The sequence below is a fragment of the Colobus angolensis genome, unplaced genomic scaffold, assembly GCF_000951035.1.
Source record: "Colobus angolensis palliatus isolate OR3802 unplaced genomic scaffold, Cang.pa_1.0 Scaffold140, whole genome shotgun sequence".
Lineage (NCBI taxonomy): Eukaryota > Metazoa > Chordata > Mammalia > Primates > Cercopithecidae > Colobus > Colobus angolensis.
This window is the reverse complement of record NW_012114489.1, coordinates 115,770-133,741: the sequence shown is the minus strand read 5'-3', so window position 1 is coordinate 133,741 and position 17,972 is coordinate 115,770. Positions and strand designations below refer to the sequence as shown.

Genomic DNA, 17,972 nt, shown 5'->3' with positions numbered 1-17,972 from the left:
CTTTGCTGCTCCTTCTCCTTCCACCATAATTGTGAGGCCTCCCAGCTATATGGAACTGTGAGTCCATTAAACCTCTTTCCTTTATAAATTACCCAGTCTTGGGTATGTCTTTATTAGCAGTGTGAAAACAGACTAATACAGAAGTAAAACTTAAGTTATTTGTGCCCCCCTCCCCCGACAAAAACTATACTAGCTCTCTCTGGCCCATTCTTTGACACAACCCACAAAGCCTTCCTTCTGCATATCATCTCCCATCATTCCCTTTGCTGTCTCTTCCACCAGTGTAAGCTGTGCCCCAGCATTTGTGGCCATCTCACAGCCTGTTCCTGTGCTATGTTCCACCAGGTCTGCTGCCTTTGCATCAAACAACAGTGCTTCTTCCTGAATGCCCTAATCTCACTTCTCTGCCCAGAGAAATTTCTTTTTCTTTCCGAAGTCCGCTCAAACATCAGTTTCATTGGGAATCCAATCTTGACTCCCCAAGGCTTAACTGCCTCTCCACTGTGGCTCCCAGAATGCATTGCACACCCTTCTGTTGCACACTCACCATGATGTCCTCTAAATGACCTGGTAACAAGTCTCTCTCTCCCAGCTCCTCAAAAGCAAGGACTAATAGCTAATGTTTATTGAGTGCCTACTATGAACCATACTCTATGCCAAGCATTATATTCATATATATACACATATATAAAATAGTAGTAACCATCCTATAGGGTTAAGATTAAATGATATTATATATAATATTAACATACAGAAGTTATATATAATTTAATATATACTTATATGTTACATATGGATCTATATTATATAAATATTATATGTATAATTTATAATATATAAATGTATATTAAATAATTCATTAAACATATATTAAAATATTAAAACCTTTAAAAATTTCAATATATAAATGTATATTAAATAATTCATTAAACATATATTAAAATATTAAAACCTTTAAAAATTTCAATATATAAATGTATATTAATATTAGATATAATTAACATTTATTATATATTATTATATATTGTATATCTAATATTAGATTATAAAATGTCATACTAGATAACATTAGATATTATATATATAGTATCATTTAATTTTCACAACAACCCTATTGGATGGTTACTACTATTATCTCCATTTTACCGATAATTAAACTGAAGCTTAAAGATGTTAAGTAACTTGCCCAAGGTTGCAAGTTATTAGTGGCCAAGCCAAGATTCAAAATCAAACTGTCATACTTCAGAGCTCACACTCTTAACCACTACACCACACAATGTTATATACCCTCCTACCAAACTCAGTTAGCACCTGGGCATGGTCTAATAGCTATATTAGTTACCTCTTGCTGTGTAACAAATCATCCCCAGACATAGTTACTATCTCCCCATCTCTCTGGGTCAGGAATTTGGAAACAGCTTATTTGGGTGGTTCTATATCAGTGTCTCGGGAGGTTGCACCTAAGATGTCAGCCTGGGCAACAGTCATCTGAAGGCCTGGCTGTCCTGGGGATCTACTTCCAAGATGGTGCACTCATATGGTGCTCCTAATGGGCAGGGGGCCCCAGTTCCTTCACATGTGGACCTCTCTGTGAGCTCCCTGAATGCCCTCACAATGTGGTGGTTGACTTCCTCCAGAGTGAACAATCCAAAAAACATGACCCAGCCTCAGAAGTCGTAGTCTAGAATTTCCCATAGCATCCTATTAGTTACCGTGGTAAGCCTTACTCAGTGTGGCAGGGGACTAGACAGGGGCATGAATACCAGGAATTGAAAATCACTGGGGCCTTATCAAGTGAATAAGTGGAAAAAAATTACTAAGAATTGCTCTGAGTGTCAGGATCTCTTTTAGGTAACAAGAAATTTGGATGAGGTGACCACTAAGTTTCTTTCTAGCTCTAAAAACAATGGAAGATTACTCTCAAATTCTATATATTAGCCTTATTTTCCCATGTCCCCAAATGGAACATCAAGTGGATTCAAAGATTTAATTTCATTACATTCCAAGAGAAGCCACAGGTGAGTATTTGCTAACTTAGCTTTTACTTTATGGTTTCAGGTAGAGCCAATGAAGTATGAGAAATTTCCCCAGTTTGAAACACAGTTATTTCCTTAACAGCAAAACAAATCTATGTTTGATTTCCAGATTAATTCCATAATTCGATGCCAGCATAAGCCCAGCCTCTGGACAAAGGCTTATCTTCTTTAGCAGAATATCTGTGATTAAACTGAGGGAAAAAAATCCCTTGTGTATAACAGCAAAGATAATAAAATCATTGGTTTTAGCCCTTAGGCCATGCTTGTTTTCAAGCCAAGATCTTATCTGTTTAAAATACTTCCTTAACTTGATTTGAGATGTACGAAAATACAAACTAAATACTTAAACGAGGTGCTTTTCAAATATTCATTGATATTGAATACTTAAAATGAATTTTCTTCTAAAGATCAATCCATGTTAGTAGAAATGAAAACCGAATATGAGCTGTTCACTCTTCCCACCACTACCACTACCTGAATAGATCCAAAGAACCATGGAAGCTGAGTCAGAACACTCCTCAATGGCACACTGGAGCCCATTCTCTCAAAGCATGCTACTCTAGGGGCTGGCAAACTGCAGCCTTGCCACCTGTTTTGTAAATAAAGTTTTACTGGAACACAGCCAGGCTCATTGGTTTATGAATTGTCTATGGCTGCCATGGCAGAGTTGAGAAATTACAGCAACGACAGTATGGCTTGCAAAGCCAAAAATATTACTATCTGGAAATTTACAGAAAAAGTTTGCCAATGCCTGGTCCATACCTCTAGAGACTTAGCCTGAGGCAACCTATTATTAGCTCAAGATGTCCATGCATACTATATGCTGTTCCAAACATTTTTATGGAGAAAAGGAGCAGTGTTCCCATTTATTTGGCGGTGTCTCTTAACATACAGTAAAAGCATAAAGTTTTGTTGTTGTTAAAGACAGGATCTTGCTCTGTCACCCAGGCTGGAGTACAGTGCCATATTCATAGCTCACTGCAGTCTCAAACCCCTAGGCTCAAGCAATCCTCCCACCTTAGCCTCCAGGGTAGCTGGGACTACAAGCGCATGCCACCATACCCAGCTAATTTTTTGTTGTTTTTTTGTAGACACAGGGTCTTGCTATATTGCCCAGGCTAGTCTCGAACTCCTGGGTTAAAGCAATCCTCCCCCCTTGGCCTCCCAAAGTGCTGGGATTACAAGCGTGAGCCACCATACCCAGCCAGACACAAATCTTAATGATAGAACAGAGTGAGTTTTTACTCTTGTATCACCTGTGTAACCATCTCTGAGATCAAGATAAAGAATGTGTCACACACCTCCTCTCAGTCAATACCCCCAACAAAGGTAGTCATTCTTTTACTTCTATCATATAGATTTATTTGCTTGTGCCTGAACTTTATACACATGAAACAGAACAGTATTTAGTCTTATACCTGGCTTTTTTTACTCAGCATTTAGTCAGTGGCATGCATACATATTATAATGTGGAACAGTTCATTTTTTCATGGCTGTATAAGATTCAATTATAAGAATATACCACAACTTATTTACCTCTTCTGTTGATGGACATTAGGTTTTTTCCAGGTTTTTGCTGTTATGAATAAAGCTGTTCTGATCACTCCTGTACATGTCTTTTGGTAGGCATACAGATCTGCTTATTTTATTGGGAGTGGAATTTCTGGGTAATAGGAGATATCAGCAAACTGTCAAACACTTTTCCAAACTGGTTGTGCCTTATTAATATTCAAAAATGTTTTTTGTATATATATTTTTTTTTTTTTTTTTTTTGAGACAGAGTCTTACTCTGTCGCCCAGGGTGGAGTGCAGTGGCGCAATCTCGGCTCACTGCAACCTCTGCCTTTTAGGTTCAAGTGATTCTCCTGCCTCAGCCTCCCTGGCTAATTTTTATATTTTAATAGAGATGAGGTTTCATCATGTTGGCCAGGCTGGTCTGGAACCCCCAACCTCAGGTGATCCACCTGCATCAGCCTCCCAAAGTGTTGGGATTACAGGCGTGAGCCACCATGCCCGGCCTAAGATCTCTTGAGGGCAAAAGTTTGAAATAATCCCCCCTGCCAATCTTTATATTTTGCTGTTTGTCCTGTGACACAATGGTTATCGCAGGGGTTCCTGGCATGCCAGGTTTAGATATACAAGCCCTGAGCTTGGCAATGTGCTGGCACTTTACAAATTCATCTCATTAAATCCTCCCCTAAACCCTATGGGCTAGATAGCCTCAACATGTGGCAGACAGGACAATAGGGGTCTGGAAGGATAAAAACCTCGACTAAGGCCATACAAACTAGATCTCCCATTCATGTTCTTACCTTGCCCCTCTGAAAAGCAGCGAGATCAGTGTCACAGTTATCACAAAGTTAGGGTTAAGCACCAATCATCTCAGATCTTTGTTCTCCTCTTTAACCACTTTATTCAAATATAATTAAATTTGATGACAGCTACTGAGTATAACTCCTCATACAGCAGATTTAAATCATTATAATTTCACACTATGCTCCATGTCTAGAGACGTTGCTACCCAGCTTGACAAGGGAAGAAAAATAAGAAGTTGTAACCACCCTGTAAAAATCTAACATTGAAAGATGGCCACAAATCATAGGGTTCCACACAAAGGCATAGGATTTGGGGGAAAAAAAAAAACTACAGGTTTTTCTACTTTCTACTCAAGTCTCTATTGCATGCAGAAGCAGATTTAAGTGGCATAAATCAGAAAGTGATAATGGGAACTGAATGAAATTGTCATAAATCACGTTACTAAGTATAGTTACATCTTAGATGTAAAACCCAATTAAACAGATGGCCACATGCTGTCAGAATCAGCCCCTAATCAATAAAGATGTTCATTTTAGAGAATCACCTCAATTTTTCACTTCTTCAGTGAAGCAAAAAGAAGGCAGTTGTAGGGTGGGGGAAGTCCCAGGAAACCCAGTGGGGAAATGTGTAAGAAGAAACTCCACCTGTCTTAATTTGTAGTCCGGAAAATCAGAAAGGAGAGAGGGGAAAAAAAAAACTCCCCCAAAAGATTCCTTGTCATCTTGCCTGGGAATGTAATTTACAAGGAGAGCAAGCACTGGTCATTAGGAAAACAGAAACAGCTTGAATCTCTTAATTACAATACTGTTTCAAATTGTTCATGTTAAAAACCCCTGTGTCCATGAGCTTTCATGAAACCATTGGTTTACCCTGAAATGGCTTCTTCCTCAGTAAACCTCTGATAGGATCAGCCCTTCGCAGGCAAGAAAAAGGCTGAGCAGGGGCGAACCCTGATGGAACTATTGTTAGACACACTTAAGTACCCTAAGGAGTAGTAAGCCTTCAGTGACATTTTAAAGTGGATGCGGAAACATTGGCTTTTCTTGCATAAGAGCTGATCTCTTACACTCGCTAGACTGGTGAAAATTAAGTCTACCAATGCCAAGAGTTGATGAAAATGAGGAACAACAGAAACACTTCTGTATTTTGGAACACCAGCTTTGGAAAACATTTGATGTTATCTGGTAGATAACTTCTTCCTATCAGCCAATAATTCCATTCCTGGGTGTATACCCTCAGACACTTGTTTCAAGAGACAGTCACAAAAATATGCAGAGCAGCACTGTTCATAAGCAAAAACCTGGGTGTGGGGACACATAGGCTGGACAATAGAAGAATAAGCAATTTGGGGGTACAGTCATGAAATATTATACAGCAGTGAACATGAAAACAGCCTACTATCACATGCTACACAGACAAATCCTAAAAACAAATTGACTAAAAAAACACAGTTGTTTAAGATTGCATACAGTAAGATACCATTTTTACTATACTAAGAAACAAGTAAAAATAAACAACATATTGTTTAGGGATACCTATATAATTAAAGTTTTATTTTAAAAAACAACAAAAAAATGATAAACCCTCAAATCAGAAGACTGTTACCTCTGTGGTTAGTGGGAAGGATGGTTCCTGATTGGGTGAGGGCATCATAGGCACATATTAATTTTGTCATGTTTTCATATATTCTTTATAACTTACATGTGCCAAAATGCTACATATGTTCTTTTGCATGTACCAAATATTAATAAAACGTTTTTAAGTGAATAATCTAAACGATTTCTATTTCCCAATAGAATATTGTAAATGTGATTATAATTAATAATATATTAAATTATTATAAGTATTAGTTATAATTAATAACTCAAATGTCATAAGTTCCCATATAACATATGCAATTTCGTTCTCAAGTTGGCATTTAGGACCTTAAGAAAGCAATGGTAGCTTAGTGATAATGAATATTTATATAGTAAGAAGTGACATTCAAAATATTTAACAACTTACTTGGTTATGTAAATTAACGTATAAATAAAAAAACCCCGCCATCTGCTTGTCTGTCTTCTTTCTGTTCATTTCTCTCTCAGACCAAAGTCAGGCAGAGACTGCTATTCCTAACAGTGGCCACACGATGGCGGCTCTAAGAAGATGTGCCAGCTAGTAGTGGGCAGCCACAGCCTTCGAGCTGTCCCCTCTGACCTGTCTACAGAGCTGTCCCCTCTGACCTGTCTACCTGTGTACAGGACTACAGAGTCCTGTAGGAACAACGGCCAGTATGGAGGACCCACGGCAGACTGGCTGACTGGCCAGAGGGAAGGCCAGTTTGAATAAAGATTTGAAGGCAATGGGAGCATAAACCAGGCAGGTCACTTGGGGAAGTTTTCCAAGAGAAAGCGAACCCCAGGTATAAATATCCCCAGAGCAGAGCGTGTCAGATGTGCTCTGCAAACACGAAGGAGGCCAGTGTGGCTGGAACAGAAGGAGGGAGGAAGAGGGAGAGTAGCAGGAGTTACGGGCAGAAAGATAACAGACCTTAAGGCCATTATAAATAATTTGGTTCTTTCTCTGAGTGAGATGGGATGTTGATAAAAGCTTTTGAGCAAGGAACTGACACGACGTGATTGTAAAAAGTCTTAAAATTGCGACAATATTATATTTAGAATAGACTGAAGGGGGGTAAGAACAAAGCAGGGAGGCCAATGAGGAATGTATTCCCATAATCCAGGTGGGAGATAGTAGTGGTATGAACAAGGGTGGTAAATTCCATCCCCTGCATTCAACACCATAGAAATGTGATTAAAACCATGAGATTAGATGTTATCACCAAGCAAGTGAGCAAAGATGGAGAAAAAGAGAACAGAAAAGGTGCAAGGACTGAGCCTTGGGGCATGCCATCATTAAGAGATATAGGAAATGAGGAGAAACCAGCAAGGATTTGAGCAGGAGTTGCCCACCTTCCCCAAGACAAGCCACCACCAACCAGAATTTGGTGTTTGTCATTCTCATGAATGTCTTTACACTTACACTGCAAATGGATGGACCGCCAAACAATGTGTAGAATTGTTCTGCATGAGTTTCAACTTTATTTATATCATATATCATACTTGATATATTTTCCCAAGTTGTATTTTTCTGCACAACCTAATACTTGTGAAATTCATCCATGTTTATATTGCTCAGTTTTCACTGCTTTATGGTATTCCTTTGTGTGAATATGCCACATTTGACTCATCTTCCTGCAGAGGAATACGTAGGTTATTTTGCTTTTTCTAGTATTATAAATACTGTTATGAGCATTTTCGCTTGGGCTTCTTTATGCCTTGTGCAAGAGTTCTCTAGGGTAACTGTTCCCAAACTTTAGCATATATTACAATCACTTGCAGGTTTTATTGCACCAGATTTCTGAGCTCCACATCCAAAGTTTGATCAACAGATCTAAGGCGGGGCCTGGGAATTAGCATTTCTAACAAGATCCCCCATGATGCTATTACTGCAGGTCCAAGGACCACATTTCAAGAATCACAGCACTAGAGCACATTCCAGGAGCACAGGTCATGGTCACAGGTATGCATGGACATCTGCAGCTTTTTGAGATATTGTCAAATTGCCCAGCAAAGTGGATGAGCTAATCTATCTTGCCACCAGCAATGAGTGTGTGTCCTTATTGCCAAGGCTGGATGCTGTCAGACTTTTTATTTGTGCCAAACAGATCTTAATAATGTTTTAAGGCCAGGTGCAGTGGCTCACGCCTCTAATCCCAACACTTTGGAAGGCCAAGGTGGGCAGATCACTTGAGGCCAGGAGTTTGAGACTAGCCTAGCGAACATGGCAAAACCCCATCTCTACTAAAAATACAAATAAAAAAAATTTAGCTGGGCATGGTGGTGCACACCTGTACTCCCAGCTACTCAGGAGGCTGAGGCACAAGAATAACTTGAACCTGGGAGGCAGAGGTTGCAGTGAGCCGAGATCACACCACTAAACTCCAGCCTAGGTGACAGAGGGAGACTCTGTCTTGAAAAAATAATAAAAATAATAATTTTTAAAATTTATCATGGTATTTTTAATTACATATACCTGATACATGTAAGTAGAAAACCTCAAGACATAACTTCCTAGCGTTAATAAGAATATTTCCAAGCTTCTTTCTTACATACAGATGGTCCTCTCAGGTTCTACAATCTGCTCAGTTACCTGCTGTTTTCCCCACCAATCCTAGGAACGAACAAACTGGTATGAACAAAATCAGTAAGGCCATTATGAGAGGAAAGTGGAAACTTGCTCCTTTTCATGGCAGATTTCATTATGGTTTAATTTGGTTTACTGTAGTTGATTTTTTTTCCATCAATGGTGACATAAAGCTTTAAAAAAAAACTAGTAAGATGAAGAGAGTGAGGAAAATTTGGCATATAGGTAGGAAAACAACCTTCCTTCACCAGCATACCCTGCCACTTTTGGGGGAAATAAGGAATGCCTTACCCTCCATCAGTCATGGAAAAGTTCCTTCCATTTTATACCAGATTACCAAGGAGACAAGGAACCAGTACTCACGGATCTGGTTGGTGGATGCACTGTAGAAGGCATTGACGGTCGTTGGATTTGTAAACCACCTGTAGAAAAAGAAACAAATGCCAGAGAGTAATCATCATTGCACAGGCAGGAGGGAAGCAAAGACAAACACAGCATGGCTGGGTTTATTAGCAGATAACCACGGAACAATGGGGATGTTGGACACGAGGGGAAATTATTCCCTCAGTTTAGGGTGACTGTACTGCTCAATGAACAATCTCATCCTAAATTGAACATGGCTCAATGAAAATATATTAACATGCACAGTTATTTATTGTTACTAACTTAACAGAAAAAAAAGTCAGCATACCAGTGCTTTTGAAAAAGTTTTCATGAGAAATTCTAGAATCTAAAGGGCTCTCCCTGAAATGGAAACACAGCAAGTATTTATTTGCCAGGCCCTATTCAATGGGTTGAATGGACAACTGTGTTTCTATGCTGCATCACCTCTGGCCTGTCCTTTAAAAAGTTCTGGATTGGTGACAACACAGAGGTCCATTCAAAGAAAGATGAATAAAGTCCAACTATGCTACCCAGAGGGTCTGCCTGCTCCAGTGGAAAGTGTACTGCCTCTATCACTAACTAGCTGAATTGTGTGGGAAGAGTCACCTATCTTCCTGGGGTTTAGTTTTAGCTATAAAATTAAGGCACTGCATTAGGACATCTTAAGGATCCCTTCTATCTAAGAGGAGTCTACACCCAAATCTTAAATGCACAATAGGTTACTTGGATCAGCAGTCAGCAAATTTTTTTCTGTAAAGAGTGAGATCATAAATATTTTAGGCTTTATAGGCAAAGAGGCAAAATCAAGGATATTACGTAGGTACTTAAGAGCAAATTGTCCACAAATTTTATTGATGAAATTCAAAAAATAATAATAGTAATCAAGTACAATTATTTCTTTTTTTTTTTCTTTCAGAGACAGGGTTTCAGCATGTTGGCCAGGCTGGTCTCAAATTCCAGACCTCAAGTGATCCACCCACTTCAGCCTCCCAAAGTGCTGGAATTACAGGCGTGAGCCACCATGCCCGGCTGAGTACAATTATTTCTAATACAGGCCTATTAATGAAAATAATGGAATTATTTTGGGGTGAGATAACATTTTGCTTAACTGGAGTTCTAAGTTATGCTTATCCAATTTGCAGGTTCCTCAAAAAACTAAAAATAGAGCTACCATATGATCCAACAGCCCTACTGCTGGGTACATACCCAAAGGAAAGAAAATAATTGATGAGATATCTGTACTCCCATGTTTGTTGCAGCACCGTTCACAATAGCCAAGATTTGGAAGCAACCTAAGTGTCCACCAACAGATGAATGGATAAAGAAAATATGGTACTTTTACACAATGGAGTACTATTCAGCCAGAAAAAGGAATGAGAGCCCGTCATTTGCAACACATGGATGGAACTGGAGGTCATTATGTTAAGTGAAATAAGCCAGGCACAGAAAGACAAACATTGCATGTTCTCACGTATTTGTGCGATCTAAAAACTAAAACAATTGAAATCATGGAGATAGAGAGTAGAAGCATGGTTACCAGAGGCTGGGAAGGGCGGTAGGGGAATGGGGGAGAAGTGGGGATGAGTAATGGGTACAAAAAATATATAGTTAGAAAGAGTGAATAAGATCTAGTATTTGATAGCACAACAGGGTGACTATAGTCAATAATAATTGTACATTTTAAAATAACGAAAATAATATAAGCAGATGTTTGTAACACAAAGGATAAATGCTTGAGGGGATAGGTACTCCCATTTTCCATGATGTGATTATGCATTGCAGGCCTGTATCAAAATATCTCATGTACCCCATAAATATTTACAATTACTACATACCAACAAAAATTATTTTAATTAAAAAACAAAAACAAAAAACCAAATGAAGTTAGGGCTTCCCCATCATCAAACCGACTGCAAACATTTATCTCTAAAAATTATTCTTAGCTCACGGGCCATACGAAAACAGGCAGCAGGTGAGATTTAGCCCACAGGCATAGTGGCCAACCCCTGACTTAGATGGTTTTAAGTTTCAGTGACTGCTTGTTATGATTAAAACCAAGCAATTCATCTTAAGCTAAATTGCTAAAAATAAACTCATAAGCCCAGCAATGGTATGCAAATATAGTTTCAGCTACTTGGGAGGCTGAGGCAGGAGGACTGCCTGAGTCCAGAAGTTCGAGTCTCTAAAAAAATAAAAAAGGAAAGAAAGAAAAAAATATGTGTATAAATCCCTTTCTAGAACAATTGTTTTACTCATTTATCTCTAATAAAATAATTATGTCAGACTAACAAATTAATTTATGTCAGGTTAATATGAAACTAATGCGAAATCCAATTGTTGACACTAGTTGATAAACTCATACCTTCTCCCCAACTATAAAGAAGTCTAAGAATATGTCATTCTGTTTTCATTGTCCTTATTATTAGCTAACATTCACTGAGCACTTACTATGTCCTAAGCACCTTCTATTCATCAGTTTTTCCCCACGGCAACATAGGAATTATTAGCCCATTTCACAGATGAGGATAATGAGACTTAGGAGCATTATGTACTTGCACAAGGCCTGGTCTGTCTGACTTCAAACCAGTTCTCCTAAGCATTATATTATACTGTAGACATTACTGGAAATCAAGAAGGAGTGCCTCCTCTCTTTTCAAAACCGAAACCTAGACATATTTCCATAAAATGCATATTCTTTTCCTTCAAATTTAGGGTATTTCAATTAAGCCCTAGTGTTTAACATAAACTTGCTGGTTGGCCTACTTTCCTGAGGAAACAGTGAACGGGAAAGCACCTCTATTGACCTACCTTGGCTACCTGCAGTAGGTAAAATTATGGCCAAGTCCTAATCCCTGGATCCTATGAACATGTTACATCACATAGTAAGAAGGACTTTACAGGTGTAATTAAGCTTAAGGACCTTAAAACAGAGAGATTATTCTGGATTATTCAGGTAGGCTCAATGTAATCACAAGCCCTTAAAGAATCACAAGCCCAAACAAGGTTGTCTAACCTTGTCTGGCTGGAATCAGAAAGATGCAACAGAGGAGGAAGTCAGAGGAGCCACTGCAGAGCAGGAAGGCAGGGATAGTCCGGGGTGAGAAGGATTTGACACTCTGCTGGCTCGAAGATGTAGGGGCAATGTATGAGGACTGGATAAAGCCTTCTGAGAACAAAGAGTAGCTTCCAGGCAATAGTCAGCAAGGAAGTAAAGACCTTACCCCTACAACCAGAAAGAACTGGATTCTGCCAACAACCTAAATCCCCTTGGAAGGGGATTCTTCCCAGAGCCTCCCCATAAAAGCCCAGCCGGCTGACACTCTTCATTTCAGCCTTATAAAATCCAAAGCAGAGAAACAACCAAGCTACCCCAGACTTCTGACCTAGAGAACTGTGAGATAATAAATCTGTGTTGTTTTAAGCTGCTAAGGTTTTAGGAGTTTGTTACAGTAGCAATAGGAAACTAATACACTATCCTAAGAACCCAACATTTCTAAGTCAAGAGGGGAAAATCCAGGTGGGCGCCTTGGCTTCTAAATAACATTGGACTGAATCATAATATATACAAAAGATAATGTGTATTCCTAGAGCTTGTCCCTTCTCTTTTTGTTCTTCCCAACCCCCCTCTCTTTGAAATAACAAACTTTTAAAACATTCAGGTAAGGGCTATGCAGGGAAAATGTTCCTAACTGCTAGTAGACAAAGGTAGACAAAGCAAACCAAACAACCGATCTCTGAAACTAGAACTTAATGCAGCTTCTGAAGCTTCAACAAGAATAACGTAAACATCTTATTTCAGACACATGATCTTACCATTCCTGAGCTCCCAGGGCTCTTATTGACTCTAGGGCACATTTGGAGCCTTGATAATACCCAGAGCTGATATTAAGCAGCTGCACCAGTAGATCCTACCAGTTGTTGATGCTGTTATTTCTTCTATTTGTTCAGGGCCCATGCCAAACCAGCTGTTAAGCATTTTGTATATCTCCCGTATTACATCCAAGTTTATTATATATTTACTTTTACTATTCTCTAATGTAAGGCTACATGTGCTAGTTTTAATATGTGTTTGTGAACTTTTTTACACTCCTCCCATTAAGAGATGGAATCCAAATTCCTCTCCCCTTGATTATGGGTTAGCCTTAGTGACTCACTTCTAAAGAATAATATGCAGCAGAAATGACAGTGTGACTTCCAAGGCTAGGTAATTAAAGGTGATACAACCTCCCCCTGATGCATACAAGCACACCCTCCCACCCTCCCTCCCTCCCTCTTTCTCAGAAAGGCTGCTCTTTGAAGTTTCTATATCAATCAACATGCTGTAAGAAAACCCAACATACACGAAGAGGCCATATGTAGATGTTCTAATCAACAGTCAACATCAACCATTAGCCATGTGAGAGAGGTAGCCTTCCATATGACACCAGCCCCAGCCACTATCTGACTGGAACTACATGAAAGACCACAAATGGCCAGGTGCAGTGGCTCACACCCGTAATCCCAGTGCTTTGGGAGGCTGAGACGGGCAGATCACCTGAAGTCAGGAGTTTGAAACCAGCCTGGCCAACATGGTGAAATGCTGTCTGTACTAAAACTACAAAAATTAGCTGAGCTTGGTGGCGGGCACCTGTAATCTCAGCTACTCAGGAGGCTGAGGCAGGAGAATCACTTGAATCTGGGAGACGGAGGTTGCAGTGAGCTGAGATCACGCCAATGTACTCCAGCCTGGGTGACACAGCGAGACTCTGTGAAAAACAAACAAACAAAAAACAAAAACAAACAAACAAAAAAAACCCCACAAACAAGAACCATGCAGCTGAGCCTAGTGATCCCCAGAACCATGAGAGAGAAAAATAATTACTGCTGTTTCAATACTCTAAATTTGGGGGAGGTTTGTCACACAGCAATAGATAAATGGAGTGCTGAAAAGTTGGCTATCCACAGACTAAGTCCAACCCAATGGGCTGAATCTTCCCAGAAAACTGTTTTGCTTGCCGAACACAATGGCTTAACAAACGATTGAATTGGAATTTATTTAAGTGGTGTGTGTAGTTACTAGTTTTCCACAGTCCCCACCACTCCCTGTTGTTTACACCCATGTAGGTCAACCATTTGTTAACTGGCTGGCCCCTGAAGGCATCTGAGTTTGCACAGCTTATCTCCCAACAAGATTTTAAGTTGCTTATGGGCTTTGACTGCTGGTTGGCCTACTTTCCTGAGGAAACAGTGAATGGGAAAGCACCTCTATTGACCTAACTTGGCTACCTGTAGTAGGTAAAATTATGGCCAAGTCCTAATCCCTGGATCCTATGAACATGTTACATCACATAGTAAGGACTTTACAGGTGTAATTAAGCTTAAGGACCTTAAAATAGAGAGATTATCCTGGATTATTCAGGTAGGCTCAATCTAATCACAAGCCCTTAAAGCAGACAACCTTGTGTGGCTGGAATCAGAAAGATGCAACAGAGGAGGAAGTCGAAGGAGCCACTGCAGAGCAGGAAGGCAGGGATAGTCCGGGGTGAGAAGGATTTGACACTCTGCTGGCTCGAAGATGTAGGGGCAATGTATGAGGACTGGATAAAGCCTTCTGAGAACAAAGAGTAGCTTCCAATTGGACACCACATTGCTGTCCAAATGGTATGTGCTGAACAGAAGATCACAAATCCATTAAAATGAATTTATTGCTATGTATACATCCACTTGAATAAACACAGAATATCATTCAAGTGCTTTATATTCTTCTTACTATGTCTTTAGGGTGCTTCTGCAGTGTGTGTTTGAGAAAGGATTTGGTGGATAAGGTAGGGAGAGGTCTCATAGAAATTTCAAATCCCAAAATAATGGGGACGAAATTATACTGGAGAATGTGATACATAAAAGGAATATAATACCAAAATACAAGAATCTGAAGAAAAAGACATTGGTACCCCTATTTCTTTGGACCATATAAAATAGATATATATCAGGCTAAAGTTTTACATTTTTCTTATCAACTCTTACAGATAGTCTAGGGAATATGGAATGGAAAAGCCATAGTGTATTTATTGCTTTCTTATTAATATCCTGCAGATTATATCACTCCCATTCCATGCTATAGATAATGCTTTTGCAAACAAAAGTTCTGGGCAGGAACATAATTTATAAAGACATTTAATATATCTTTACATTTTTTTCAAAAGATAGAGAATTCAGACATGTTTGGTCACAGTAGAATGAGAGTGAGTTAATAGTGAGACTGACTTAAAATAATTTCTGTCAAAGAAGGTGATCCCGAGGGAAAGAAATTACTTTCAACTCAAGCCAAGCAGTAAGTAAATCCTCTATTTTTAAGCAAGCTGATGAAGTGACAATTCTGTGAACCAACCCCTAAATATGTACCTTCAGGGATGGCCACCCAATTAATTTCATTCTTGCTGACATTTCCCATTGCCTTAGAAACTTCTTAATGCACATTAGTGCAGCTAAAATGGATTCCATGAGAATGAAAGATAAAGGGTCTTTATCTCTTACACCCACAAAGAAGCAAAATGTTATTTCAGGGCTTTGTGAAAATATAATCGTGATGTGCTGTTCAAAGTAAACTAGTGTAGTAGAGCTACTCCAGAATCATCCCCACTCGATTAACTCATGAATTTTCAGAACCGAAAGATGTCAATTCAAGCCAATGAGTATCATGAGGCTAAAATTCTCTACAATGCCTGAAAAGGACCAGCCAGATGTTTCCTTTAAAAAAAGAAAAGGAATTTACTCATATCCCTTTACTATGCAAAGAAGACCTTAAATTTCTAAATGTTATTTCCCTGAAATAGACATATAGACTGAGGAAACAAGAATTGTAAGCATTGCACTGATTTTCATTTCTGGAAAACTTTTCCCAAAAGTTAACCAATTTAACACCCTTGTGAAAGAGCTATTTGTTTTTCAATGACATAAAAGAAAACCACACAAATCTCAGTTTGCCTAAGCAACAAAGCAGTGTATTTCTAAGGCATGAATAAAATATTAGAAATAGTTAAGACCACTAGAATCTGACAGTTCATTAGTATCCCAGGATGATGTTAAAGATAATACATTTAGGAGTTTTTCAATTACTAATCCAGGCCTTTCTACACACCTAAATGAATAATGACATTTTGAAATCAAATAATTAGACTGGCTGTATTGCCAATATGCAGGAGCCCCTGAAAATTCACCAAAAAATTGGTGAAATCCTTCAATTTTCCACAGATTTTTTTTTAAAAAAAGAGTTGGAACTGATCTGAAGCAAATATTAAAGGGCAAGATTATACAGATCTGTGACTACCGTATTACATGTAGATGGTCATAGGGATACTGGAAATCATTTGCCGAAGTCATCAGATTTGAGCATTGGATTTAAGAACTCTAAATCTAAAACGACTGAATAATTTAGATTGGGAATGAAACAGGATAGGAGGACTGAGAAATAATGTGATGACAGGAAAGAACCAAAGACAGTGGAGCAAATGGCTTTAAACCATTGTCTATCATTTTTCAAAGCAGTTCTAAAGCCTTTTCTGCTTTTTTCCTTTGTGCTTTTGACTGGAGTCAGGGATAGGTAGGGGAGAGATTCAGCTTTAGGCCTACCTCTTAAAGTCAGTAACCGCCAGTGAATTCTTCAGGTGCATATTATAGGAAGGTTTGAAAGACAGAGATCAGGGATGGCCGGATGGAAACATAAGAGGGAGAAGTGGTAATCATCACTTAAGCCAAGGGAAAGCACGGGGGCTCAGAGTTTCTAGAAGCCAGGACAGAACAGGGACTTGAAAGGGAGAGTGGCAAGAGACTAGGGAGCATAAAAAGAACCAGTCAAAGATCGAGAAATCAGAATATTTGCCAAGGATAAAAAGTGGACCATGAAAAAAATTGTAACCCATGGAAGCCAGGCTTGCGGTTATAATGGCATGAGAAGGTTGACAAATCATTTCTACAAAAACCAAGTATAAAACTGGACAACACTGTCAACAAACAGCCATTTTAGGAATCTGGGAATTGATCAAGGGGGAGCAATAAATTAAACAAAATTTAATATTTAAAAACTGCTAGAGCTTGGCATTAAGTAGAGCAGGCACTATGGCCTTTTTGCCTGAGACTACTCCTGTCCCTCCTAGCTCATTGAGACCTTAGATTTGTCAGAAAAAGGCTGGCTGGGAAATCAGCAGCTTTGCCGCCCCAGTGGGTAGACTCAACTGGGGGTGGGAGTGAAAAGCCACAGCTTTGTCAGATAAAATTGGCCAACGTAGAGGATGCAGTAGAGCAAGAAGGTTGAAGAGAAACCTCCAGCAAGTGTCCTCCCTGCAGGAACACCAAACTGAACAACTAGCCACACAAACACACGCACGCACGCACACACACACACACACACACACACACACACACAGCATCTTCATAAGAACCAAAATCCAGGTGAACAATCACAATACCTGGTTTTAACATCACATCAAGGAAAGAGGCACTGAAGAGGGTAGGAAAGCCAGTCTTGAACTGCCTACACCACCCTTCCCTCACTCCCCGGCAGCAGCAACATGGGCACAGAGAGAAAAATCTGTGTGCTCGGGGGAAGGAGAGTACAGTGATTGTGGGACTTTGCACTGGAACTCAGTGCTGTCCTATCACAGTGGGAAGAAACACAGGGCATATGATCATGTAAATTGATGCTAAAGAAGCATTTAATAAAATTCAACATTGTTTCAGGATAAAAACCCTGAAAAAACTGGGTATGGAAGGAATATACCTCAACAGAGTAATAGCCATATATGACAGAGCCACAGCTAGTATCACACTGAATAGGGAAAAACTGAAAGCCTTTCCTCTAAGATCTAGACAAGACAAGGATGCCCACTTTTACCACTATTATTCAACATAGTATTAGAAGTCCTAGCTAGAGTAATCAGACAACAGAAAGAAATAAGGGGCATCCAAATTAGAAAGAAAGAAGTTGGCCAGGCACAGTGGCTCACACCTGTAATCCCAGCACTTTGGGAGGCCGAGGCGGGTGGATCACGAGGTCAGGAGATCGAGACCATCCTG

General features: G+C 39.4%; 1 protein-coding gene across 1 annotated transcript in view; it reads right to left on the bottom strand.

The window, feature by feature from the left end:
- Positions 1-17,972, bottom strand: part of PHEX (phosphate regulating endopeptidase homolog, X-linked) — a gene marked incomplete at its 5' end in the record, with an annotated part of 182,031 nt that overhangs the window by 49,315 nt on the left and 114,744 nt on the right. Inside the window, one exon of the mRNA XM_011935153.1 lies at positions 8,901-8,959. Within this exon, the coding sequence (XP_011790543.1) occupies positions 8,901-8,959 (59 nt within the window). The remainder of the gene's footprint in view (positions 1-8,900; positions 8,960-17,972) is intronic.